At 48.6% G+C, this 27438-nt stretch overlaps 1 protein-coding gene across 2 annotated transcripts in view; it reads left to right on the top strand.

Annotated features, from left to right (window-relative positions):
- The first annotated feature begins 9078 nt into the window (after positions 1-9078).
- The window catches only part of SLC24A4 (solute carrier family 24 member 4), a 163048-nt gene continuing 144688 nt past the window's right edge, over positions 9079-27438 (top strand). For both annotated transcript variants that reach the window (XM_068554651.1, XM_068554568.1), the window contains exons 1-2: positions 9079-9208; positions 11273-11383. In XM_068554651.1, the coding sequence (XP_068410752.1) occupies positions 9079-9208; positions 11273-11383 (241 nt within the window). The remainder of the gene's footprint in view (positions 9209-11272; positions 11384-27438) is intronic.

Raw genomic sequence — 27438 nt, 5'->3', positions numbered from 1 at the left:
TGGCAAGCTCCCCACAGACAGCTGCCTGAGCTGGCTGCCCACACTTTCTGGACAATGGGGCCGAATTTCTGCCCAGATGCCATGGGGAGCTACTCAGGTTCCCTGGGAAGTAGCCCATGTTCAAAGTATTCCATTTCAGTTCTCAGATCTTGGTCCTCCCCCGTCTTCCCCATGGCTCTCCCTTGAGTGGGAATTAGCAGGAGCGTTTGTACAGAAGCCTCCTAAGTGGGCAAAGTGAAACTTCCTCATTAAAACTCAAAATGTAACACCTTCCCCAACAAAGCTAGGGCTAGAAGGACGCTCGCTGTGTTAAATTGTCTACTGGTGGCGAGTGACTTGCTGATGGTGTCCCTGAGTTGGAGACATGTGTGTCACAACGGTCCCAGAGGCATTTAGTAATTCCCCTTGTGGCGGAATCCCTCTCCATTTGATGAAAATCTCCTCCAATGCTTTCTCTGTCCCTCTCTCCCCGCCCTTGTCATTTTTCTCCTGGCACGACTGTCATTTCTACCCATGTATTCAGGCCCCTCCAGAGATGCAGAGAGGCCAGGGCTTTTGAGACCTGAGCCATTAGAAAGAAATAAAGAAATATGAAAACAAAATAGAGTACTTTCATAGAAAAACAAAAACCCAAGCTGCTGTAACCTTTGGCTGCTCAGTACACCAATTATAAAGGAAAATCCGGCTTTTGTGCAATGTCATGTTTCATAGTGAGCGTGGAGAGGCCAATCCAACAGCAGAACATTAGCAAGGGTCTAAAGTGGAGACACCTATGAGCCATGTCCCTTACCAAAGAGCCCTTCCTACTGTCCCTTGTGGTAAGTCCTACCTGCCTTATTCCTACTCTCAGACTGACAAGCTCCAAGCGATCAGAGGGGCAGTGGGTGCACTCGGGGGTCTGCACCTTGGAGTGGAGGCTTGAACTGTGACTTATTACCCTGGGGATCTTGGCCAAGCCACTTAGTCTCCTTAAGTCACAATTTCACATCTGTGGTGGAGGCTGATAGCTGCCCATCCAAATCCCTCCTCCTCTGCTTCCACAGTAACAGGATTCTCCCGGGCACAGGCTGCTCAGGTAGGCATTTTCAACCTTTCTTGGGTAGGCGTGGTCATGTGACTAAGTTTCCACCAATGGTCTGTGAGAAGTGACACAGGCTGGGGCTGGGACTTCTGACATTGGGTGTTCCTGCATTGTGCTCTCCTCCTCCGTCCTGTGGACTGAAACCCAGGTGTGCTGGTGAATCAGCTTTGACCGTGAAGATGATGAGAAAGCCCTAGAGGATGGCAGAGCCACCACGTGGCAGGAGCCTGGGTCCCTGAGTGATGAGGAGGAGTAGAGCTACCTTACAAACCTGGATGGCTCTATGGGGACTCTTGCATAAAAGAAACTCCTTGTTCTCTATGACATTCGAGTGCTGGATTTCTTTTCCACAGTAGGTTAGTCTTTAACTGATAACATTCTTCATAGGCTTATGGTGTGGTAAGTTATATAAGGGTAAAGTGCTCTACAGTTAGGTGTTCAATACATGGTGAGCAAAGGGATTGGTCATTCCCTTGTTTAAATCCAAGAAATCTGAGAATCAGATTTACAAAACATAGAACAGCTGCATGACTTGATTTCAGGGAACCCCCAGGCTCAGCCTGTTTGAGCATCTTTCCTCTGCTAGTTGGCCTTGGCTGAGAGTTCCCACCATCAGTCAGTTACCAGGAGATGACCAGGAAGGAAACAGGGATATCATATACAGCCTTCTATCTCTACCCAAAGAGCTAGTTAGCACACCTATCAGAACGAGTAGCTGTAGCATGGTGTGGTTGGTGAAGGGTATGGCTAATGGGCAGAAGACCAGGTTCAAATCCTAGCTGTACCTCTAACTCCTTTTGCAAACTTAAGTGGGCCACTTAACTGTGAGGAGCCTCAGCTTCCTGAAGCATCCACAAAACGGGGATGCTAATTCTGGCTCTGCCTATTCCCCAGGGCTACTATGGGGATCAAAAGACACAAGATGGTGAAAACACTGCATATGGCAGATGCCAATGGGAGAAACATAACAGATCAAGTCCTATTTGCTGAATGTGGAACAGGTATGCTTGTCCCTTCCTTCCATGAGTATTTGCTGAGGACCTACTAAGTCCAGTGAGGGGAGATGTGTGCAGGGGAGACATGGTTCCTGTCCCCACAGAGCTTAGAGTCTGCTGGAAACTATACACAAGGAAATAGGCAATTACAATACAGCATGATGAATTATTTGATAGAAGTACAAGCCACCATAAAAATATAGAAGAGGGGGCTCTTAACTCAGACTTCTGTGGTCCTGGAAGGCTTCCCAGAGGAAATGATATCTCCTTTAAGATTGGAAGCAACAGAAAGAGTTAGCCAGGTGTCTTAGTTCAGGCTGCTATAACACAAATACCCAGACTGGGTGGCTTATGAACAACAGAAATTTATTTCTCAGAGTTCTGAGGGCTGGAAAGTCCAAGATCATGGTGCCAGCAGATTCAGCGTCTGATGAGATCCACTTCCTGGTTCATAGACGGCTGTCTTCTTGCTGTGTCCTCACAAGGGGAGATGGAGCTCTCTGGGGGGGGGGGGTCCCTTTTATAAGGGCGTTAATCCCATCCATGAGGGCCCCACCCTCCTGACCTAATCACCTCCCAAAGGCCCCACCTCCTAACACCATCACATTTGACAGTAGGTTTCAACATGTGAATTCTGTAGGGACACAAACATTCAGTCCATACCACCAGGCAAAGGGGGCTTTGGAGGTGGGGAGACATGTTCAAGGAAAATGAAACAAGGGTCACCTCTGAAGAGCAAGAAAGAGCCTGAAAGAGATTCTGAGTGGCTGGAGCCTGGAGTGAAAGGAAGAGAATAATGAAAGATTGGGCTGGAGGAGCTGGGAGGGTCGGGATCAGGGTAGAGAGAACACACTTAGCTGCAGCTTGGATAAAATACCAATGCCCAGTTCCTGCCCCCAGGTGGTTTAAAAGCCCCCCAGGTGACTTGAATGTGCAGCCAATGTTGAAAGTACTGATTAGATCACACAGGATCTTATATGTCAAGCTCAGGAGCTGGAAGTCTAGCTTGAGAGCAGCAGGGAGTCTCTGAAGGTTTTATGGGAGGAAGGGACATGACCGGATTTTCCCTTTTACCCTAGCTGCTGGTTGGAGGAAGGAATGTGATGGAAAGACTGTGGGGTTAGAGACACTGGTTAAGAAGGCTGCCGAGGGGTGCAGGTGAGGAATGGAGCCAGAGGTGATAATGGAGATGGCAATAAGGGGACAAACCTGAGGCCTGAGTGACGATGGACTGGAAGGAAGTGGGGGAGAGGCAGGAAGACAAGGATGAGCCTCAGATTCCTGACGTGGGGGTCAGAATTCCTGAAAAGACTGCAGCTCCAGATACAGACTTATAAGTCAGCAGCAGAGAGCAAATAACTCCAGCCAGAGAATTGATGAAGTCTCCTGGGAAGAGGGGTGTAAAGAGAGAAGAAAAGAGGGCCTAGAACAGAGGCACAGAGGGCCGAGGGAAGAGCCGGTTGGAGAAGGAAGAGAAAAACCATAAGCACACACTGTTAAAAAAGTTAAGGATGTGACTGTTTTAAGAAGGGTGTGTTCAAGAGTGTCCAGTCCTGCTGAGATGTCTCCACAGGTCACTGGTAACCTTGACAGTGAAGATGAATGGGACCTTGGGGTGGTGCTGAAGTGATGGTGAGAGCGGGCACCTCCTAACAGGGACAAGTATTTTTTATCTTCTTCACATTGTAACCAAAATGTGTTTATTCATTCATTCTATAAATACGTCATTTATTAAGCACCTAATGTGCTGGGCACTGTGTTCAGAGCTGCAGACAAGAGAGCAGGTCCTTGAGGTCCTCACTGGCCAGGAGGAGACAGATACTCTCTCCCATTTCACAAGACCACGTGATGTAATTGCTATAATGGAGATGCGCGTCAGGGGCTTTGGAACAAGCTGGACCAACTCTACCGGGGAGGGGGAAGAGGCGGCCAAGAAAGGTCCCAGAAAGCAAGGAAGCGGGATGAGGTTTGCCCTGGTGTGGTTGTCATGGGGGCTGTCCACTGCAGAGTGCAGAGTTCAGCCTGCAGTGGAGGAAGCGCACTTCCAGACCCGCCCATGTTGCTGGGGCCACGTGCCTGGCTTTGGCCAATGAGTGGTGAGCAGCGGTGTGCAGAGCCCAGAGTCCTCAGCTGCCAGCTCAAGACCCTCCAGTGGGCTCTCCTCCCTCTGGCATGGCGAGCAGCAACATTTGAGACTGTGGCTGTTCCTAAGAACATGAGTAACTGCCCTCAAGACACACACCTCTTGATAGACAAGAAATGTAGGGGAGGAAAAACTATTTTCCCTCCACCCATCTTAGGTTCATTGACTGGGGCCTTGTAAATTAGACCAACAAAAGACAGATTAACAAGAGAAAACCAAACAGAAGTTTATTCATCTGTGCATCGTGCATACACATGGGATTACCCAGTAATGAGTAATTCAAAGGGGTGGTAAGAATTTGGGCTTATATAGCATTTTAACAAAGTAAAAGTACATCTTTAGAGAAGTGAGAAGACAAAGGAAAAAGACTTTGTGCTTCCACGGGTGGCAAATTGTGAGAAGGCAAATATAAGGGGAGATCAACGGCGGATAAGGGCGAGTTTTAGCAAAGTTTGTGGATAGATTGCTCTAGTGCTGTCCCTGGGCTGATAAGGATCTAGAGTTGTCACCAGTGATTAACTTCTGTCCTTCCTGGCACAGAGCAGAGGGGAATAATCTCTACAGATTTATTTCCTACATTTAGGCAAATAGGGGAAGGGCAAATAGGGGAAGGACAAATAGGGGAAGTTTTTCTTGTATTTGCTTATTCTTATTTGCCTTCAGCTCAAAATAATCCTTATGCCAAAGTAGCATGTTTTGGAGTTGAATATTCTGCTACCTTGAAGCAAACTTGTTGTTTTACTGTTTTTTGTGGTTACCACAGCATAACCTAGCCCAGTGGTTCTCAAAATGTGGTTCCTGGACCAGTAGTAACAGCTTCACCTGGGAACTTGTTAGAAATACAAATTCTCAGGCCCCACCCCAGACTTACTGAAGCTGAAACCCTGGGGTGGGGCTTAGCAATCTGAGTTTTAACAAGCCCTCCAGGGGATTCTAAAGCATGGTCAAGTTTGAGAACTGCTGACCTTGGTGGTGCCAACTGATACAGCTATCTGGAAGACACAGCAGGAGGAATTACAATTCATAGAGAAGGTCGTTTAAGTAAACTTGAAAAAAACCAAGTAAGAAGATGAATTAAATGGTGAGGCTCTTCATGTCATAGGAATGAATATTTAAGAAAAAATATATTGTACCTATCTCCACAGACTGAGCCTTCCTATCAAAATGGTGAAAACTGGTCATGTGGACAGTCTCCTACTATGTCACATCACAGAAAATACTGTTGCAGAGGGGATACTCAGAATCCAATGTCACTGAAGCCACAACTAGGCTAACTAAGGTAAACCCAGAAATGCACTTTCCATTTGTCTCCATGGCCTTGCTTAGAAAATGCTCCTGGATGCTTTGAATCTGAAAGGTACATAAAATCCAATTCTCTCTTCTGCAGGGTGAGTCATTAGAGCTGCAGCAAAGGCTATTTGGTAACGGGTAGTATTTAAATGAAGCAAAAAGTACAATTTCAAATGAATTGCTTTTTAAACTGTCAGATAAAATGAATCCATTTGTGCATGTGAAATTATTCCAAGGGTTCTATTAACCGAGAGCAGGTGAAAGATGTCAAAGAAACGTTCTATTAAAGAGCTGGCTAAATGTTTAAAGACAGACACCTGATGACTCCTTTGGCCTGTTTTGGATTCAGAAATGTCTATTTTTGCCAGCCCTACGTGAGCTCCATGGACAAAAGTTTTAGGAAAATATTAAATCCTAGTAATAAGATGCCATTTTTTAAGCTTCGATAAGTTTTTTTAATTGAAGTATAGTTGATTTATAATGTTGTATTAGTTTCAGGTGTACAACAAAGTGATTCAGTTATACATATATACATATATACACACACATATATATGTATATATATACTGATACATATTCTTTTTCAGATTCTTTTCCCTTACAGGTTATTACAATATATTGAGTATAGTTCCCGGTGCTATACAGTAGATCCTTGTTGGTTATCTATTTTATATATAGTGGTATGCATATGTTTATCCCAAACTCCTAATTTATCCTCCCCCCACCCCACTTTCCCCTTTGGTAACCATAATTTTGTTTTCTATGTCTCTGGGTCTAAGTCTGTCTTGTAGATAAGTTCATTTGTATTGTTTTTTTAGATTCCACATATAAGTGATATCATAAAATATTTGTCTTTCTCTGCCTGGCTTTCTTCACTTAGTATGATAATTTCCAGGTCCATCTGTGTTGCTGCAAATGGCATTATTTCATTTTTTAATGGCTGAGTAATATTCCATTGTATAAATATACCACATCTTTTTTATACATTCATTTATCAATGGGCATTTAGGTTGCTTCTATGTCTTGGCTATTGTAAATGTGCTGCAATGAACATTGGGGTGCATGTATAATAAGATGCCATTTTGTTCATTAGAGATGCTTTAACCAATGTGACCCAAATGCTGTCTTACGGCGGGACAATAGTATATTATCACTTTTTTTCCTTTGGTGAAAATACAATGCCAAGGGCTCTTGGCTAGCTTTCCAAATGCCCATTTAACACTGTTCTGTGGTCTTTTATTTGTTATTGATAAATAGCAATCCTTGTACAGCCTGGTCAATAAGAAGAAAATTCTTCAAACATATGAAAAGTGCTGTTTTTGTCACTGGCAGGTATGCTTGGTAGAGGTCACCCATATAGAGGGAGATCCTCAATGGTAAGGCTGCTCTACAGACAAAACAGAATCCTGAGCTGTTCTACACAAGGGCAACACCGGCCTTTTCCATTTCATTTCCTCTAGGGGTTTCTACTGCAATTAGTCTTGTGTTCATGCCTTCAGTATCCATGGGACTACTGAAACAGGACTACTGAAAATAATTAGTGAATCTTCTCCTTCCCCTGGCCCTCCAGGTACCTCTCACCTGTGTCACTATGCCAGGCTAGCACAAGCAAAATTCTTGCTTGGTCAGTCCAAGAGGAACTGTGCAGATAGTGCCCCACTAGAAGCATTGGGACAGATTTGAAAGGGCCTGCTTCTGACACTTGAATGTGCACACAAATCTCCAGGGGGTCTTGTTAAAAATGCACATTCTGACTCAGTAGGTCTGGGCTGGAAACTTAGAGCCTGAATTTCTTGCAAGCTCCCAGGCAATGCCTATGCTGCTGTGGACCACATTTTGAGTAGTGATGGAATGACACACATTCCGCAAAAACAGTGACTTTTAGAACTGACTCTGTTAAACAGGCATTTGTCTAAGGGTCTGGCTCCCCTTTGCTTTGGGGTTCCTTGAAAGCAGGAACTGGATCTTACACATTTTTTGGTTGTTTTGTTTTGTTTTGTTCTCTGGCTGGCACTTGGCATTAATCCTGCACACGGCGGGTGTGTATTTATTTAATTAAACAGAGCCGGCCTTGTTCCAAAAAGGATTTTAAGTGGACTTAACCCCTAGCAGGCCCTAACTAGGGGCTTGATGAGATGGCCAGGGAAGGAAATCATTCCCAGGGGTAGTCACAAACCCTCTGGGCTGAGGCCCTTCCGCTAAAGGTCCCCACCACCTGCTTGCACCCGGATTACAACTCAGCTACTGCTCTTCGGAAATTCTCCCTCCTGCCCCATTTTTAAAGTGCTTTACACTAGAGAGCCGATCAGAGAAAAGGAGGAAAAGCAAAACAAAACAAAACCCAGAAAGCCCCGTGAAACGGCAAGGCTCCAGAACATCAAAAGCTCCACTCTCCGCGGCGGGGCGCAGAACTCTCGGGTTTCTCTCTGCCGGGTCTCCAGCTTCGTGCAGGTCGGCGTAGCGCCCGGAGAGCCCTGGAGGAGCCGGCCTTGGGGGCGCGGGCGCTCGTCGGCTTGGTGCAAGCCTGTTTGTTAGCTCTGCTCGAGCAATTAATCTTCTCGTGCATCTCCCGCCCCGGGGAGGGGGGGGAGTCGTGGGGGCCTCGGGTCGCCTCGGGGGTCGTGCAGAGCCCGGACTAGAGCGATCGCTCTACAGAAACCCTTGTTCCCAGAGTCCCTGTGGTGTCATAACCCGTTCCTCTCTGCAGCAGCCTCGGAGGGTTAGAGAAGGGCTTGTTTCGGCTCCACAGGGGCTGGGGGAGAGAAAAAGGGAGAAGGAGGGTGATTGTGTGGGTCAGTAGTTGAGCCTCAGGGGGGAAGGGAGGAGCGCCCGGGCGAGTGCGCCCTAGGGGAGGAGTACACGTGCTGGGGGGAGGGGGGCGGTGGTGAGAGGCGGGCAGGAGGGGAGGAGAAGGGAGGCGTGAGCTGCGGGCGGGAGGCGCCAGGGCCTCGCAGACGCAGACGCCGGCAGCCGGAGAGAAAGTTCCCGGGGAGAGCTCGCCCCCGCAGGGCCGTCGTCGAGGCTGCTCGCGGCGAGGGTTGCAGGTCCCGCGCGTCCCGCCTGCCTCCGCCTCTGAGCGCCCTGGGCCGCCGGGGCTCGGCTCGCCGGGAAGCAGGGGAGCATCGCTGGCCGGCGGCCGCCGCCAAACTTGGAGGGGGAGGGTGCTGCGAGTGCGAGCGGCGGCGCGGGGCGCGGGGCGCGGGGGCACACTGAGAGCTATCGGGGCTGCGGCCGGGCGAGGGCGCCGAGGCCGAGCGGGCAGGTAAGGCGCACCAGCGCCAGGACTGCGCCAGCCCTGCGAGCCAGGGCCGCCAGCGCCACCGTGCCGGCGTCGCCTCCTCGCCGCGGAGCCACGGTGAGCGGAGCGCGCACGCCGCGCGCCCGCACCTCCTCGCTCCCCTCTGGGCTTCCCCGCCGAGCTCGCCCGCGGGCCATGAAGCTTTGGCCCGTAGCCCCTCGCCTCTGAGCCTCGCGTCGCCCGCTCCAGCCCACGCCGCTCCGCCACAGATAGCACTCCGGCCAGTGGGGCTCCCCATCCTCTGCCAGAGACGGCATCCAGGCGCTCCGGGATGGCGCTCGGCGGCCCCCCGCGGCCGCTCAAAGTTCGCAGGAGACGAGAGATGCTACTGCAGCAAGTTGGCTTCGTGTGCGCGATTTTGGCCCTGGTGTGCTGTGCGTCTGGCCTCTTTGGCAGCTGGGGTAGGTACCGGTGCGGGCCTGCCCCGGGAGTTGGGGGGCTTGGGCTGGAAAGCCGCGGGGCAGCTCCGAGAGGTCTTCCCTTCCTTCCCAGTCAGGTTGGCCCCAAGGGTTCATCTAGTCCCTTCCCCGCCAGGCAGGTAGAGCGCACCCAGGAGGGCTGATATCGACGCTCTGAGCCGTGGTGTCTGTTCCCCTGAGCTGCGCGCGGCCCCTGGGGGCTCAGAACGCGGCTGCAGGTCTGTGTTACTAAGGCGAAAGCCTGAACCACTGGCCCCCTCGGCGCCAGAGTTCTGTCCCTGGGGTGCCCAGGGAGTGTGGGCAGCGCAGCGGCGGGATCCAGGTGTGGATTCTCTTGGCCTGGGGCGGACGAGACTAAGTGGACCAATTTCCAATTTTACGGAACCGGAGAAGGTTGTTCTCCGCGTCCCTCGAAAACCCAGATTCTGAGGCTGGGAACTGAGTCTCAGCTCTCCCCTCGCCCCTGCCAAAGGGGCGCCCTGGGTGTCCTGACGCGTCTTCTCCAAACCCTAAAAATGTTGGGGGCAGTGTGTCCCCTCGGGAGGTTGCTGCTATGTTTCAGTATCACTTCTCAACTCCTCTTAATCCCCACGGTACCAGAACGCTTGTGCCTGGAACCACTATCCATACTCCTTCATCCAAGGAGAGACTGAGGGATTTGGGAGTTGCTTAGGATATACAAATTTAAGATGGAGAGAAAAAGAAACTTGCAAAAAATATGTTTAGGGAAGGGAGTGGGGGATGTGAGCCTAGGTGGAAGCTTCAGAAGACATTCAGGTGGCTAACATTCCCATTTTTAGTTGGACGCTGTGGACCTTCTAGTATTTTTTTTTAGTGTTCTATTTTAATTTTTAATGTCCTCTAGAAACTATTTTAAAAAAATTTTAATTGAAGTATAGTTGATTTATAATGTGTTCGTTTCAGCTGTACAGCAAAGTGATTCAGTTATACCTATATGTGTGTGAATATACGTATGTGTATATGCTTTTTTCCCGATTGCTGTCTAACATTTTAAAAAATGAAAGAAATGGCATGATTTAGCAACCTGCACATGGGGAATAAAGCAGGTGGTCCCTTCTTGAGCAGTTAGGGACAATTTAGAGAGTTTCATATTGATAAAAATCAGGTGGAACTTGATTTAACTCTTTAATACTGCCTTTCAAAACCCAAACTTTGTGATTTGAGGATAAAAGATCAAAAACTGGCCCTGTCCAACAGAAATCCAGAAAGGTTATTTGAACACCTTAGTACCTGGTGCTTTGCAATTGGGCAAGTTGGTGTGTGTTCTCCCTCAATTACAAGAAATAACAAAATACCTAGAGGCTCCTAGATGTCAGCATTATAGAAGAGGTATTATTATCCAGCTGAAGCAGTATGCACATCAGGAGAGGTAAATGAATACTTTAAAGGTCTTAAGGTGAGAATCCTTTTTATTTGCTGGCCTTTAGGAGTTTAACTGCGCTTGGTTATCGGCATCCATACCAGTGATCTCCCTTGTTACTCAGTGTGGCCCTTGGACCAACAGAATCAGTGTCACCTGGGAGCTTGTTAGTGTAGAATCTTGGGTCGTGGGCCAGACCTACTGAATCAGAATCTGCATTTTAACAAGATTCCCAGGTGATTTGTGTGCACATTCAAGGGTGAGAAGCCGTGGGCCAGACCCCATCAACTTTCTCCACCTGTTTGCTGACTTTATCCTTCAGGGCAGGAACGCCTGAGCATGTTTACTGGCTAAGAACTTCATGGTCACCTATCTAAACCCTTTGTTGCACCTGTGAAGGGCTGAGACTGGTGCAATCTTGGCCAAGGTCAGATCACATGCTGACCAATCTGGGACTAGAAACAATGAACTCGATCTAGGAAGCAGATTACTGTAGGTGAGCAGGTGATATTGTGCTTCCAGTCATTGTATCACTCCCTACAGATGGCTCTCAATAATCAAACAGGGCTGTTGCTGACAGAGCTAGATACAGGCGTGTAAGGCCATTGTGAGAACGCAGGTGCCATGTTGATCTAATGTCGTTTGTGACTTATTTTCCAATCCAGGGCACAAAACAGCTTCTGCTAGCAAACATGTTTTACCAGACACATGGAGAAGTAGAAGGCTGATGGCACCAGTGAATGGGACTCAGACAGCTAAGAACTGCACAGATCCGGGTAAGAGATAGATTCTTCCCCTAAGGCATTTGGCGGGATCTGGAGATGGTGCGTATGCGGACAATTATAGCCAGAGCTGAGAAAAGGTGGTTTTGTGACCCTGAGTAGGAAAGGGTAGCTATAAGGTGTTGAAAGGTAACGCACAGATGTTAATCAGTCGTGCTGCTAAGCAACTCCAGTACTTTCTTTATCCAACAACTGAAAAGATCACATTTCAGAGAATTTAAATTCTCATTTTTAAATTCTCATTTTTAAATTTAAGTTCTCATTTTTTGTTCTCACAATGCTCCTAAAGGCTCAGTGTTCCGCCCCAGCTCCCGCAATTTTGTTTGCCTGGGTGTCTTCGTTTTCTTTCCCTTTTGCTCTCTGTGTCCATCTGATGGAGCTTCAGGGACACAAACCCAGCTGCTCTGGCAGAGGGCACTTTGGGATGACTCACCAGGGTCATACCACCCAGGGTCGCTGCAGAGGTGGGACACGCTGGGTTGCTGGGGCCCCTTCTCTGGAAGAGAAGTTCCAGGTAGCATTGCAGCCTGGTAGATGGGTTCTGCTCGCCCTGGGAGGTGGTTCGATGTGCCTCTTCAGGCTTCTCCAGGCGATCAGAGGCTGTAGGGACCCAGTGATGACATCTCGTCTGTCCTCCTGCCAGATGCAGGCTTTGCTTAAATGGGTGGAGATTTCTTCTCAGAACCTGTACGGGCCAGCGAATGGAAGCTGCCCGGGCCTCAGACAGGCCAGTCCTAGGTTTTAGCTCTGGCTCCCAAACTTGGGGGTCTTTGTGAGAAGGACTCAGTGAGATGATGCATTCAAAAGCTCTTTGGGAACTATGAGGTTTTATTTTCTTATTTTTTTTTAATTGAAGTGTAGTTAATTTACAATGTTGTGTTTCAAGTGTATAGCAGAGTGATTCAGTTATACATATATATCCTTTTCCAGATTCTTTTCCATTATAGGTTATTACAAGATACTGAGTATAGTTCCCTGTGCTATACAGTACGTCCTTGTTGTTTACCTACTTTATGTACAGTAATGTGTGTATGTTAATCCCAGACTCCTAATTTACCCCCACCCTGCTATCCCCCTTGGTAACCGTAAGTTTGTTTTCTATGTCTGTGAGTCTATTTCTGTTTTGTAAATAAGTTCATTTGTATCATTTTTTTAAGATTCCACATATAAGTGATAGCACATGATATTTGTCTTTGTCTGACTTACTTCCCTTAATATGATAATCTCTAGGTCCATCCATGTTGCTGCAAATGGCATTATTTTTTTTTTTTTTTCATTTCTGCATTCTATTCTGCATCCTGGTCTTTTTTTTTTTTTTTTTTCCACACACACACACTGTATTTTATTTTTACAAGAGATAAATAGACTGACACCAAGCATTGTACATGGATGACCACTATTTGGTTCTTTTTTATGGCTGAGTAATACTCCATTGTGTATGTATACCACATCTTCTTTATCCATTTACCTGTTGGTAGACCTTTAGGTTGCTTTCATGTCTTGGCTATTGTAAATAGTGCTGCTGTGAACATTGGGGTGCATGTATCATTTCGATTTATGATTTTCTCCAGATATGTGCCCAGGAGTGGGATTGCAGGATCATGTGGTAGCTCTATTTTTCGTTTTTTTAAGGAACCTCCATATTGTTCTCCATAGTGGCTGCACCAATTTACATTCCCACCAACAGTGTAGGAGGGTTCCTTTTTCTCCAGACCCTATGAGGTTTTACTATAGATGGGTACCACTTGGCTTTTCCACCAAGTTGCCGGGCAAGTCAATCTTTTTAGGTGTCTGTTTTCTTACCTCTAATATGGGCAGAATAGTACTTGGCCTCCTACTCCAGGGTTGTTGGAAGAATCTGGTAAGGCTCTGTATGGGGCTGTGTGCAAAAGGAACTAGAAACCCAGGCCAAAGGACCAGGTTAGGATGGCAGTCTTCCCATGTCTTATTTTCATAGGCAGGTCTTATCTGCATTTTAAAGGTCGGAAAACATCTAGGGAGGAGACACGAGTCACTCAAAGTCATGAACCTTACAAGCGGGGAAGCTGGCACTAGAACCTAGGCCTGGGGGTCTGAAATGTTTGGTTAGTTCCATGCACTGAAGAAGGCCAGGGCCTTCCCTCAGAGCCTGTTTTCTACACCATCAACTTCCCTCCCCTCAAGATGCCGTGTGAGAAGTCCATTTGGGACACGGAGGCTTTGGTAAACCTCTAAGCGGTTCATCCTCTGCTTGATGGGGCTGCGACTGCGTGAGCTTGCAGGGAAGCAGCTGGGATTCCCCTTAAACTCCCATCTATCTCGGTGACCCAGTGGGCAGTGGTGCCCGTCCTGTCATTTCACCTCCCCCAGCACGTTCTTCCATCAGCCAGAGGTGGCCGGCGCATGCGCAGGACTAAGCCATGAACATGTGTAAGGCCAGGAACTATGGGTCCATCCTCTCTAGGCGCCTGAGAGGCTAAAATTAGCACCATCCATGAAAGGAAGACTTAGCTACTCTGGGTGAAGAATCAGGGTGAGTGCATTTTTGACTGGTTTCTAGCTCATTGATGGCCTCATCGTGGGCTGGCTGTGTCCTCCTCCTGTGGCTCCTGTCCCATCTAGTCTGGGCACATTGGCTTAGATGGAGCCCCGTTCTTAGGAGAGAGTCTCCTATGCCCCACTGTTGCCCCTGTCTCTTCAGTATACTGTCTGATCAGAAATTATTCCACTAACTACGGAGCAGTCAGTCCTATTTGGCAGGAAGGACTGGACTTTTGTCCGCCTCGTGGAGAGGGAAGCAGGGAAACTGCAAAATGTTTAGCAGTAAGTAATATTTGGATTATGCTTTGTGTTGACTGTTTCTGGGATAGGGTCCTGCACATAGAAAGGACTCAGTAAATATTGGTCAAGTGATGGAATGAAAGGGGATTTTCGAATATTAAACACTTTAATTCTTAGTGTTTATGCAAAGATGAGGACCACGAGGCTCAGAAGTTCAGTGACTTCCCAAGATCTCTTGGCTGGCAGGAGCATCCCTTGGTCATCTGACTCTGGACCTCATGACCTCCCTGCTCCATTGCACCTGCCCCCACTCTCCTCCCAGCCCAGGCGGGGCTGAAGCCTGACTCCCCTTCCATCCTCCTTGTCCCTAGACCACGAGACTATCCAGTCTCCTTTCCATTTCACAAGTGTGTAGCACACACCTGCTGTTGTGTGTCCAGCCCTGCAGTGGGCACTTGGTGGGGAGTAGAAGCAAGTATAAGAGGCCACCCTTGTCATCAAGCAGCTCACAATCGAGTAGAGAGGACAGAGTCCTGACACAGGAGGACTGCAGAGGTCCCCCAGGCAGCAGCCCCACGGGGCTCGGAGGGCAGTGAGTGACTCCGATGCAGATCTGTGGAGTCCTAGCGTCTAGATGAGGCAGGCCTCTGCTGCAGTGACAGAAAACCTCCCCAAGTTGGGTTTAGCGAAAAAGGGAATTTATTGGCTTAGTCACTGAAAGCGTGAGGTCAAAGGTGAAGTGTTGAGACTCAGTTTCTGTCTCTGGGCTCAGGTGTCAGCCAGTGTGGGGAGGTGGTGACCACAGCTCTGGCTTTATGTCCTCCCAGACCCAAAAATGCTGGGAGAGAGCGCTGGTGGCTGAGGCGGTTCTGCAGAAGCCCCGAGGTTCTGGTGGCTTGGCTTGAGTCACATGACTCAAGTCACATGACTCTAAGCCAATTGCTTGGCCAGGGGAGTGTTGGGTCTGGACCAGCTTAGACGTGAGTCACACTCTCTGCCTCTGGAGGGAGGGGACTGAAGCATCCTCCTCCAGCCCCGAACTCTGCCTGGGAGTCAGCTGGGGATGGGCAGTTTCAGGAGGTGGCCCTCAATGTTTTATAACCGTCCTGTTCTGGGGCTGCTGCTGTGACCAAGGTGGACCAGAGCTCCCTTCCCGTTAGAGTGTCAGGGGGGTGACAGGGCGGCAGCCAATGGCTGCCATCTTTCCTGCAGTTACAGGAGTCACCCATAAAGAACCCCAAGGTTCTTACATCTCCTGAAGCTCCTGCTCTGCGTCCCTCTCCACCAGCTAGAGGGCCCTCATCCTCATCTACCAGATGAGGTCTTTCAGGGATGTGAGAAGATGGGGCTTGAAGAATTTCCTGCTGTGTCAGCTCCCAGAGCTGAAGCATCGCCCACAGTAGGTGTTCAACAAACGTTAGTTCACGTTTCCATAAGAACCTCCAGGGAGGGACCCTGTCTTATTTTCTGTCCCCTCTGAGTGCTCCTATTCGCCTGTCAGAGAAGTATTTAGCTTCGTTTCCTAAAAACACAAATGGGACCCTGCTCTAGTCATCCCTTGAGACTTGAGGTGGAAAGTGGGCTCTTTGCTCAGCCTGGGGTCATTTCTCCAGATCTTGGTGGTGTTTCCATCTCATTATTTGTGCTTCAGTGTAAGTGCCCCCCTGACCCCATCATGTTACTCTATGTTATTTTTATGACATGTATCTCCCTCTAAAATAATTTACTTATTCATCATCTGTCTCCCCTTGAGGGCTACCTTGCTCACTGCCCTATGCCCAGAAGAGTGATTCTTAATCCTGGCCACACGTTCAAATCACTGAAGCACTTTTGAAATGCCCAGGACCCAACCCTGGAGTGTCTGATTGCCTTCGTCTGGGGCTGGGGCCTAGAAATCAGTACTTGCTCAGAGCTCCCCAGCCGCTTCCAAGTTGAAGCCAGGGTTGATGCCTGCTGGGCTGGAGCCCTGCTGCTCAGCATGATTGGCATCGCCTGGGAGCTTGTTAGGAATGCAGAGTCTCAGGCCCCAGACCTACTGCGGAATCAGAATCTGCATCCTAATGAGACCCCCGGGACGGTTCCCATGCCCACCAAAGGCTGGGAAGCACTGGGCTAGAACACTGCCTGACACTTTGTAGGCTTTCAGTAAGTATTTGAATGTTGAATGAAGGCTAACAGTTTAACATAGTGATTTTCCTGAAAACCAGTTTGGTTTCTTTTTTTAAATGTAGGGAAGCTAAAAAAAAAAAAAAAAAAAAAAATGACTTTTCCATAGCCTTCAGTGGTCAAAATTGGAGTTTGGTTTTTGTTTTATTTTTCTATTTTATCTTCCTCCAGAGGCAGTGGGTCCCTCCCTACAAAATGCATGAAATAGGAACGAGGGGCAGTGACTTTGAACCCTGTGGGAACTGTCTTAGTTCAGGCTGCCAGAATAAAAAATTACAGACCGGGTGGCTTAAACAGCAGACATTTATTTCTCACAGTTCTGGAGGCTGGGAAGCCCAAGGTCAAGGTGTTGGCTAGCTCCATTCTTGGCTTGCAGACGGCTGCCTTCTTGCTGTGTGCCCACGTGGTGGAGAGAGAACTGGAGCTCTGGTTTCTCTCCCTCTTCTTATAAGGGTGCTAATCCTGTCTTAGGGACTCCACCCTCATAACCTCAAATAAACCTAAAGACCCCACCTCCAAACACCATCACATTAGGGGGTTAGGGCTTCAACATAGGAATTTCAGAGAGACACAAACCTTCAGTCCATATCAGGACCCAAAGGGTTTCCACACGTTTCTCGGTGGTGACACTTGGAGTGTTTGAAGACAGTTGAGGGTGGAACCGGTGATTCTCACCCCTAGCCTGCAGGTGAGAAACACCTGGGAGGCTCTGAAAGATACAGATGCCTGAGCCTGGCTCTGACCTGTGAGGTCCGAACCAGTGCTGGACACATTCTGCGGCTGACTTTTGGAGCTTCTGGGAACCTTGCTCTTCCCCTGCCCCCGGTCTTCTAAGATGAGCTTCTTCTTGTGGTTGTCACCTCCCACTGGCCTTTCCTGATCACCCAACCCAAAGTAGCCTTCTGTGTCACTGGTTCTCTTGGTTTAGGTTTTAACAGGCACTAAACTTATCCATTGTTATATTGTTTGTTTGCCTCCCTCAACTAGGATATAAAAGGCGAGCCTCGTTTGCTTTTTAAAACCATAATAGTGCTTCAGTGTTTCCTTTTGTAAAATGAGGGTGGTAAGGGGGGTGATAATTGCATTAATTTCATAGGGTTGTTAGAATTAAATGAGTTAATACCCATCAAGCACTTAAACGCATACATGTTCACACATTCGCTCCTTTCATTATTATTATTTTTATCTGCTTAGCCCAGAGATGACACAGTGCCCATGTATTGTAGGTACTAGAAAACTATTTGTCAATTGAATTTTATGAGGACAAGTAAACATCTTGACACACATTGTTTGTCTTCTCTTCTGTGAATACATTTCTTGTTTTTTGTTTTTTGGTTTTTTTTTTTTTAACCTTTTTGGAGATTTGGGATGCTGGAAGATGGCATACCTTGCAGAACTTGCCTCTGAATAGAAAAACTGGTTTTTGTCTCTTGACAGTTAGGTGGTGTTTTACCTTTTGGCTTCTTAGCTGGGGTGGGAATGCCTTCCCCCATTCTTACACTGTCTTTTCCTGCACATTTGAGATTGAGTCAGTGGTCCTGCCTCTACCATGTCACCCCATTCATTTAGGTGCCCAGCATCCTGTGCCTCATGTTTGAAAAGGGAGAGAGGAGCTTGGTTCCCGGAGCTTGGTTCCCTCCATTGATATTGGAGGAATTTGCTTTGTCATGTTTGGTTTTGCTCCTTTCCAAATATGTCTTTTGAAAGGCCTGGTGGCTGTGTGTCTTCGCTTGAGCTGCCATAACAAAACACCATAGACTGGGTGGCATAAAACAGAAATGTATTTTCTCACAGTTCTGGAGGCTGGAAGTCCGAGATCAGGGTGCCGGTAGGATCAGGCTCTGGTGAGGACTCTCTTACTGGCTTGTGTGTGTCCTTACGTGGCAGGAGAGAGTGAGTGAGAATAAGCCTCTGCTGGCCCTTCTTATAAGGCCACTAACTCCATCAGGCCCAAAGCTCGCCTTCATGACCCCGTCTAACCCGAGTGACTTCCCAGAGGCCCCATCTCCAACAGCATTACTTGGGGGGGGTTAGTGCTTCAACATAGGAATTTTGTGGGGATGCATTCAGTCCATAGTAGTGTCCACAGAGGGAAGGCTGGGGGCAAGGAGGGCTGACAGAGAGGTGCTTGAGAGGCATCTGAAGTTGAAGGTGGTTTCTAGATTTTCAGGAGAGCAGAGGTGTGGGATCACGTGCTAGGTGGAGGCTTTTTTGTGGTCAGCCTGGCTCTGATCTACTTTTCCTTTTTGTTCCATGCCAAGGCTGAGCTACAGACCATAGGGAGAGGAGACGGGGTGGTGGAGGCTAGTGCGGGTGTGGGAGCCTGCACACAGGAGCCAGCGTTGAGGCTGGGCTGGGAAGACATGAGATCGCTGAGCAGGTGCCCGCTGCAGTGGGTCTCTGTAGGCGCCCCTGTGCGGGGAGCAGAGGTGCAGAAGGCACGAGAAAGCAAGAGTAGGAGGAGGGGACCCAGAGCTGCAAAAAGTACATCAGGCCGTGTGGGCGTGGAGGTGAGGTGGTACCGGTGATGACATGACGTGTCTGGATTCTGAACGAACGTCTGTTCAGAGGCTGCTTCAAGGCACACATCCCAAGTCTGAAAGTTGTTATGTAAAAGCAAGCGCGGCGTTGGAAAAGCAAGAATTGAACTTATCCCTGTGGGCAGGGAGATCACAGCTGAGTTACTGTGCCAGACGACAGAGCTGGAGTGCCAGCGGGGAGGGGCTTTCCTGGGCAGGGCAACCTCCAGAGCAGCCAGGCGGCTCCTTGGGGCAAGTGTCACCGTCCACCTTGGAACAGCGATAGGCTGGCAGAGCCACAAACCTGATCGCAAGTACAGGCCGAGGAAGACAGCACCCTGTGATCAGTGTGATCACTCTTGGCTTTTTTGGGGTGGTGGGAGTGGGCATGTTAATACAGTGGGTCAGGTGGCTTGGGGGCCAAAGGTCTGGGTTCTAGTATTGGCTCTGCCAGGATCCTGCTTGGCATTTGGGGTTGATCTTTCCCCCCTCTCCCCCCTCCCTCCCTTCCCTGCACCCCCTCTCCGTCCCCACTCTCTCTCTCTCTCTCACAAATACCTCCCAAAACGAGATTACATAGGATAAGTACAAAGACTTCCGGCAGCCAGGCAATGCCCTGTCTCAGTGTGTACGAGCTCTTTCCTTCTTGGCGATGGCAGCTTGTCATGGGGAAGGCAGATGTGTGGAATTGTGTCCCAGCTCACCGTTACTGGCCGGCCACGTGACCTATAGCGAGTTATATAATCTCTCTAAGCCTCAGGTTTTCTCTTTTGTAAAATGAGGATAGCAGCATTTCCTACCTGTCTCATAGGGCTGCTGCAAACCTTAAATCCCATGATGAATTGAAGTACTTAAGGGTACCCATCACATCATTGTAATCATGGCTAACACCAGTGTACTATAGGCAGGTGCTGTTCTAGGTGCTTTCTGTGTATTAACTTACTTGCTCCTCATAACAACCCTTTGGGTAGGTGCTATTAGTGTCCTCGTTTTGCAGATAAGGAACAGGAGACTCAGAGGGGTTAAGTAACCAGTCCAAGGTCACCCAGCCAGCAAGAAGAGACAGATATATGGTAGAGGCAGGGAGAGAGAGATTTAATAGACTTTATTTTTAGAGTAGTTTTAGGTTTACAGAAAAATTGAGGGGAAAATAGATTTCCTGTATTACTTCCCCTCTTCCCATCTTCCCCTGTTAATACCTTGCATTCCTGTGGTACATTTGTTGTAGTTGATGAGCCAATACTGACACATTATTATTAACCAAAGTCCATAGTTTACATCAGGATTCACTCTTTGTGTTGAACATTCTGAGTTTTGATAGATGTATAATGACATGTATCCACTGTAACAATATCATACAGAACAGTTTCACTGCCCTAAACATCTGTGGAGCCAAGGTTTTTAATTTGGATGGTGTGAATCGTGCGCCTATATCCTTATCCATAATTACGAATAAACAGGGTAGAAAAAGACGATTTAGAGATGAGGACTTGTGTTGCAATTCCAGACTCCATCACTGTCTGGGTGCCCCCTGAGGAACAGGGAATGCCTATCCATTGTAACAGCAAACACCTGTGTGGGCACCACTTCTTGGTATGTTTCTAATACCGATTTGTTTGCAATCAAAAGTTTTGTTGTTGTTGGGTTTTTTTTTTTTTCCTTTTTGCCTTATCCAAACTATTGGGGCCATCTGCTAGCAATCTCGCCTCCTTGCCGGGCCATCTGACTTCCAGATTCTCCGCTCTTGACGCCATGCGGGCCTCCCTCAATCCAGAGAGCACCCACTCGGCTTCCTCTTGAACTCTGAGGATCGTTCCTCCTGAGTTAAAAATGGAAATCATTAAGCATTGCCATGTGTTGCCTTGGGTAGAAGAGATCCAGCCATTCAACTCAACAGCAAAGTCAAATGCTTGAAAAGCGTTTTTTTTGTTTTTTTTTTATTAAACATTGTCCATTATGAAGAGGCCATTGGAGCATAGCATTTTACTAAAAAAGAAGAAAAGTAAGTGTGCTGGAATAATTTACAGTTTCTCCTGGAAGGACAGTGGATGTCCCCCTTGGGAAAGGAACAGAAGGTCACTGTGTGGCCAAGAAGCAAAGGAGCTCTCTGCCCAGTGGCTTGTCCCCTTGCACATGGGAAAGTGCCACCAGTTTCTGGGTCCACAGCTCCTTTTGCTAAGTTAGCACAGGACGGGGCTCCAGCTCTGGGTCTCATGTAATTGCGCGAGAAATTAATTGCAATGTGCATTTCTCGACTGTCTACACAGCCTGTACTGTACTAGGCTCTGAAGCTGGAAGGGACCCAGTCTCTGCTGTCAGGGAGTGTGCACTGCGCAGGGGAGACGGGGGCTTAAATAACAGACAGAGCCCCCTATGGCAGATACCTCCAGAGGAAAGAGCCCGGTGGTTCAGGGCAAGGGTGCCCTCCCAGGAGGAGGTGACATCTGAGCCCACCCTGCAAGGGTAGGAGGTGGCAGTGGAAGGACATTCTAAAGCAGAGGGCTCAGTGCTTAGGAAAGTGCTGCCTGAGAAGTCGCAGCAGCATGTCCTACCTGAGCAGTGCTTACTAGCAACCACGCATCTTGCTCATGGGCTGTCCGAGGGGAGAGAGAAAACAAACACTTCCTAAGATTACCATGCACAATAGTTAAGTAATTAGGCTTTGGGGATTTAGCATGGAGTCAGTGCTCAACCAGGGCTAGGCTGAATCAGATTACTTTTTTTTTTAAAAGCAGACGGAGGTAGGGCTGGGCAGTATGCTGGGGCTGTCCAGGATGAAGTTGGTAAACTGGCTCACATTGCCCCTGCCCCAAGCCACAATTAAGGCAGTCACCCCAATTCACAGGTTGTGCTGGGTCCAGAGCAGGTTGTAGTTAAACTAATAGAATTATTTGCTAGTCTTTCTGCACTAGGCTATGAGCTCCTTGAGAACACAGCTGTGTCCCCTGCATCTTTGGCCCTAGGACTGAGGCCGGAGTCAGGCATAAACTCAGCTTGCAGCAAATAGTGACTGGATGGACAGAGGCCCTCGTTCTACCCGTCAGGGAGCTGCGGCCCCCGAAAGCAGCTGCTGTCTCCCTGGCTGTCTCCCCCTAGCCTGCTGATGCTTGGGGACAGATCCAGACACCCAGCCAGGAGGAATTAAGAGTTAAGAGCTCAAGGGTTCAGAACATGGACTCTGGAGTCAAACTGCCTGGTTTCCAATCCTGCCTCTGTCCTTAGTAGTTACGTGACCTTGAACTAGTTACTTTATCTTCTAACCTCAGGGAAGGGGCAGGGTTTGTTTTGTTCACTGATACATCCCAAACTCTGGAACAGCACCGTGTGTGTGTGTGTGTGTGTGTGTGTGTGTGTGTGTGTGTGTGTAGGTGTAGGTGTATAGAAGCCCGTACAGCACCTTCCTCACCGGGTTGTATGTGCTAAGTGTGTTAATCTATATAATGGGTTTACAGGAGGGCCTGGCACAGAGCAAGCACTATACAAATATTTGCTGCTGAAATTACTTCCAAAAGATAACTCGAATTGAACATAATTTTATAGGATAAATTTTTAGAACTGAAAGATTGAGGGTGAATTTTGTAAAGGCAGCATTTGCTTTATTTCAAGTAAAAACGTTAAATTGACATCTGGACTTATGTTTGCTTGTTACTCTTTGAGGACAAGAAGCTGTTGATTCTTTGAAGGGCTGATGCTGAGACGGCGTAGACCGTGCAGGCCGCAGTGGACCCCTGTGCGTGTTCCACATCTGGTCCTTTCTGTTGGTGAAGGGGGACCTGATGAATGAGATCTGGAATTTGGAGACCAGAGTTTGCGTTCCGGCCCTGACACAACCTGTGCATGAGTCACTTTGACTATTACAGCCTTAGTTTCCTGCCTGTGAAATGGGCATAATGATGATGCTATTTATCCTAAAACTTTTTAGGATCAAGTGCTGGGCAAACATTATTACTGTTGTTTGCATAACTATAGTAGATGCTTAACCCTTCGAAGAACATTCCTTCCTTGTGAAGTAGAGAAAATCAGTTATTTGGGGCTTTTCAGAATTGACTCATAAAACCACAAATAGGATTTGGTGCAAGCATTGCGCATGGCCCGCGTGCAGCAAAGGCCCCGTCGGTGGAGTGTCTGGCTAGAAAAGAAAGACACAGGAGGTCTTTTAGAACATCCTTTCAGATACCAGCTTTTATGACCCCCTCATCAGTTGATCTCATTTCACACTATAAATGTCTGACATTTGATTCCGTTATACATGCCAAGTTCAGGGACCAGCCTTTAAGCTGGGCTGATCCCACACCAGCTGGTTCAGCTCTGTGCCTAAGATCTGTGTTTATTAAAACAGTCACATGGATGAAAAAAATTACGTAGGAGGCCTTCTGTGGGCAGTTTCTCGGAGCTCAGGTAGGAAACCATTCTTGGGTTTGATATTTGGCTAGACGAGCATTCATGGAGCGACGGTGTCTGCTGAGCCCGTGGGGAAATGAAAACTGACCTAGATGTGGACACTGCCTCCAGGGAGCTTCCATTCCAGTTGAGAGGAACAAACTGCAAAACTGACCTGTAATACGAGGGGGAATATGAAGTGTTCCAATCCTGGGGGTAAGGACAGAGGAAGGACAGCTCAGTCCTAAATGTCAGGATCAAGAGCATCACATCAAAGGGGGCCCCGGGGACGGGCCTTACACACATTCTCTTGCTGAGCCTCGCAGCAATCCTAGGAGGGTAGCTGGTAGGTATTATTGTTGTTGTTATTATATCCAGTTTACAAAAGATACAGGGAAGGCACAGAGAGCTTAAATAGTTTGCCTAAGTTCTCCTAGCTCGGAATTGGCAGAGTGGGGATTGGAACTCAGGCCGCCTGTCCCCATAGCCTGTGTTCTTTGGGGAAGATGATGAAGGGTTCGCTGGCTAAGGGACAGTTAGGTCCCGGATAAGCTTAGGGCATAAGGTGTATGGGCGGGTGTGGGAGGCTAGTCACCCTGTAACAAGCATGTTGGACTAAGAGCCTTGGACCCCCGAAGGGCTTTGTGTCCTACCCTGTAAGCAGTGGGGGCCACTGACGGTTTCTGAGAAGCTCTGTGCTTTAGGAAGATGACTCAGCTGGCAACATGGGGGATAACTTCGTTTAAGGTAATATGTGAACGTTCTTCGCATCAAGCCTAAGGAGATTTTTAGGGAGAAAACAAAGTGAAGACAGGGAGAACAGTTAGGAGCTATTGCAGAGAGATTTAGGCAAAAGTGATCGTCTTGTGCAGGTTGTAGAGGAATAGACGGAGGGAGGCAGCTTCTGCAGGTCTTGGCAGATGTTGGAGGTAGGAGTTGTCGGTTCTGATCACAGATGCAGATAAGTGGTCCCAACACCACCATTTTCCAAGACGGGGGTGTGGGAAGCACTCCTTCCTTCTTTAGACTTGGACCCCTCTGCAGGGACCCTTGCCCAGAACCTTGTACCGAGGACAGTGGCTGGTTTCTCTCCTCTCTTTCATACTCTGAAGTACGCATCTGACAGACACTCATTGGCCCTCTGTGGGTGGGGCCCTGGTCGGTGCTGGGATACAGAGAGAAGTCCCTGTTCTCAGTGAGCCCACAGGTGTAATCGCCTCGTGTGACCTGGAATGACACTCTAATGCCCAGCATGGCTGGAAGACATCACGCACCGTGCAGCGTTTGAGATGTGCTTTGACACAAGTGGGTATTTGCTGGGCAGATGGGAGTGTGTGACATTCCTGGTGCTGGGCACGGTGATTGCAGAGATAGGGTGGAAAGAGAGGACCCGGCCGGATCAGGGACGAGAGTGGCGTTCTCAGCTGGCTTTGGGTTCAAGTCCTCGGGTGGGCGTGGTGGGCCCTGTGGCTGCATGGCACCAAGCCCGAGGGGCGCTGCTTCTCCATCTGGCTCGTGTAGGGTGGCAGATGCAGTTCTTGGCCTCGGGGAGCACAGCCGAGAGGCGAGGGAGCACAGATCACCGCGATCCTGTGCTCCTTCTGCACGTTGCCTCTGTGTCGGGTCGCCAGGTTTATGACACGTTTTATATCAGCAGAGCTTAAGCCCCACGGGATTTTGCAGAGGCTTTTGCTGTAAGTGACACGTAGGCATTTAAACAAAACCCATAGGGAAGAGTTTCTGAAATGTAGAGCATTGTACAGACTTAGCAAAGGGAAGACTGTGGCCCTTTTTCTGGGGGACAGCCGATACTCAGAGCTTCACCTGCCCCTCTTCTGCTTCTCTTCACCCACTCCGAGTATTCAAAGGGGCAGCTGAGTGCTCGTCCTGAAAGGATTCGTGTCATCACGTGGGTGCTTGGTAGAGTGGCAGCAGCCCAGCCTCCCTTTGTCGCTTGGTGGCCTTTGTGTCTTACCTTATTTGGAGATGAACATTCCAGGACAGGGACCATTAACGTGCCATGTGAAATGCCCTCTGTGCTGATGAGCTGCCTCAGGGTGGCCGAGGACCTTGCCTGACCCGCACGGTGAGGACAGCGCACTGGGTGGGGGCCCGGGATGCAGGACTGAACTTGCAGGATGTGGATCGGAGCCAGGGACGGGAGTCCCACTGTCGACAGGCTGGCTTGCAGTCTGGATGAAACCCATTACCAGAAAGAAGTGGAGCCTCGTTGGAGACCCGCAGGAGTGTCGATAAAGGTGATTAATGGAGTAGATAGAATGACTTAGAAGCAGAGATTAGAGCAGCTAAGTAGCTCTGGCTTATTACGCCTCTGTCAAAGCGGGCTGTGTGGAGAAGGGGCACTTGACACTGTTCTGCAGTGATTCACCTGGTTGCAGGAGGCCGCACCTGGGGAATCCTCAGACCAGGAGGGGAAGAGCCAGGGGCAGCTCCCCTCCCCTAAGTGCCTCTTAAAGGAAACCTTGGCTCCTCAAACAGCCTCCCCAGGAAGGTGGAGGGAAGCCCCATCACCTGGGCTATTTTAATTAGATGGGGCAGTGCGCTGGCGGGTTTATAAGAGAACTGGCTGCGGAATGGACTGGCCGTGCTCTCGCATCTTTTCTCTAATTTCTGGGTAATTCTTCTGTGGGCCTCGGAGGGGGAGCCCTTGAAACAATCACTTTGAAATCTCTTTGATCATTTAAACCTTGCTTGTTTTCCCTTAGCTGGCGAAAATTCCAACGTAGCATGGTGTGACAAGTATCTAACTGACTTGCGGGCTTTGGGTGACCCATATGCATTCAGAGGAAGAAAGAAAGAAGAGGGGGATTGGTATCTAATTTGCAGACCACAGGCACGGGGCAGGGGTTGCTGCTGCTTCCACCGCCCCCAAGCTCACAATGAATACTTAGAATCGCACAATGAAGTCAGAGGGCCCCCAAGAGATCACGGGGAGGTGGAGGGAGGAGGCACGTGTTGAAGCTCAGAGCCGTGCCTCTCCATCTTTAATGTGCCCACGGTCACCTGGGGACTTGGTTAAAATGCAGACGCAGGAGGTCTGGGGGAGGCTGAGGTTCTGGGGTGATATCAGCGCTGCTTCTTTGGAGTAGTGAGAGTAGAGTCTGCCTGTTCTACGTTTGGGTCCCAGCTCTGCCAGCGAGCTGAGCAGCCTTGGGCAAGTTACTTGGTCTGAGCCTCAGTTTCCCCATCAGTGAAATGGGGGCTATATTGCTTACCCAGCAGGGGTCTTAGTAGAATTCAACGAGATCATGGCTGTCAGCTGCTTTGCTTAGCGCCGTGACCAATACATAGCCAGAGTTTGGATATGGAAAGTTGTGCTTAGAGATTGGTCCGACATTCTCCAAGCTGCTCCGAGGAGCCCCGGTCCCTCATGGTGGTCTTGCCCCTCTTCCCATCTCTTGCTCAAAAAAGCGTTCGTGATTGGATAACTTTGGGGAAGACTTGTAAAGTCTGCCTCTAGTGGAGACCGATTGGGTCACAACAGCATCTTCAAGGTTCTGAGATATTCTGCAGTAAAGAAATATTTAAACTTAAAAATTTGTATCATGGGAAAAGACATAACATAAAAGTTACCATTTTAACCATTTTAAGGTGCAAGGTTTAGTGGCATTAGGAGCAATCCACATTCTCGTGCAGCTGTCACCGCCATCCCCCTCCAGAGCTTTCTGTTCATCCCCAACTGAAACTCCACACCCGTGAACCAGTGATGACTCGTTCCCCTCCCCCAGCCCCTGGCGACCTCCATTCTACTTTCTGAGTTTGACTACTGTAGATACCTCATATAAGTGGAATCATACAGTATTTTCCTTCTGTGTCTGGCTTATTTCACTTAGCATAATGTCCTCAAGGTTCGTCCATATTGTAGTGTGTGTCAGAATTTCCTTCCTTTTCAAGACTGAGTAATATTCCATTGTGTGTATAAACCACATTTTGTTTATTCATCCATCATTGGACACTTGGTTGTTTCCACCTTAGACTATGGTGAATAATGTTGCTATGAACACAGATATACAAGTATCTGAGTTTTACACTTTTTTCAACCTAGTATTTCCCCAATATTGGTGGGGAGGTGTGTGGGTGGAAAAATGCTGAACAGTCCAACCCACTCTCCCCAACCCTGTATATTACAGCCCCAGTGGGACTCCCAGGTCTGTCCCTGAGGTCCTCAACCCTGACTGTGTTTTAGACTCACCCAGGGAGCTT

Source organism: Eschrichtius robustus, chromosome 1, assembly GCF_028021215.1.
Source record: "Eschrichtius robustus isolate mEscRob2 chromosome 1, mEscRob2.pri, whole genome shotgun sequence".
NCBI classification, from domain to species: domain Eukaryota; kingdom Metazoa; phylum Chordata; class Mammalia; order Artiodactyla; family Eschrichtiidae; genus Eschrichtius; species Eschrichtius robustus.
The sequence above is the reverse complement of the archived record's forward strand: the minus strand, read 5'-3'. Positions and strand labels throughout refer to the sequence as shown.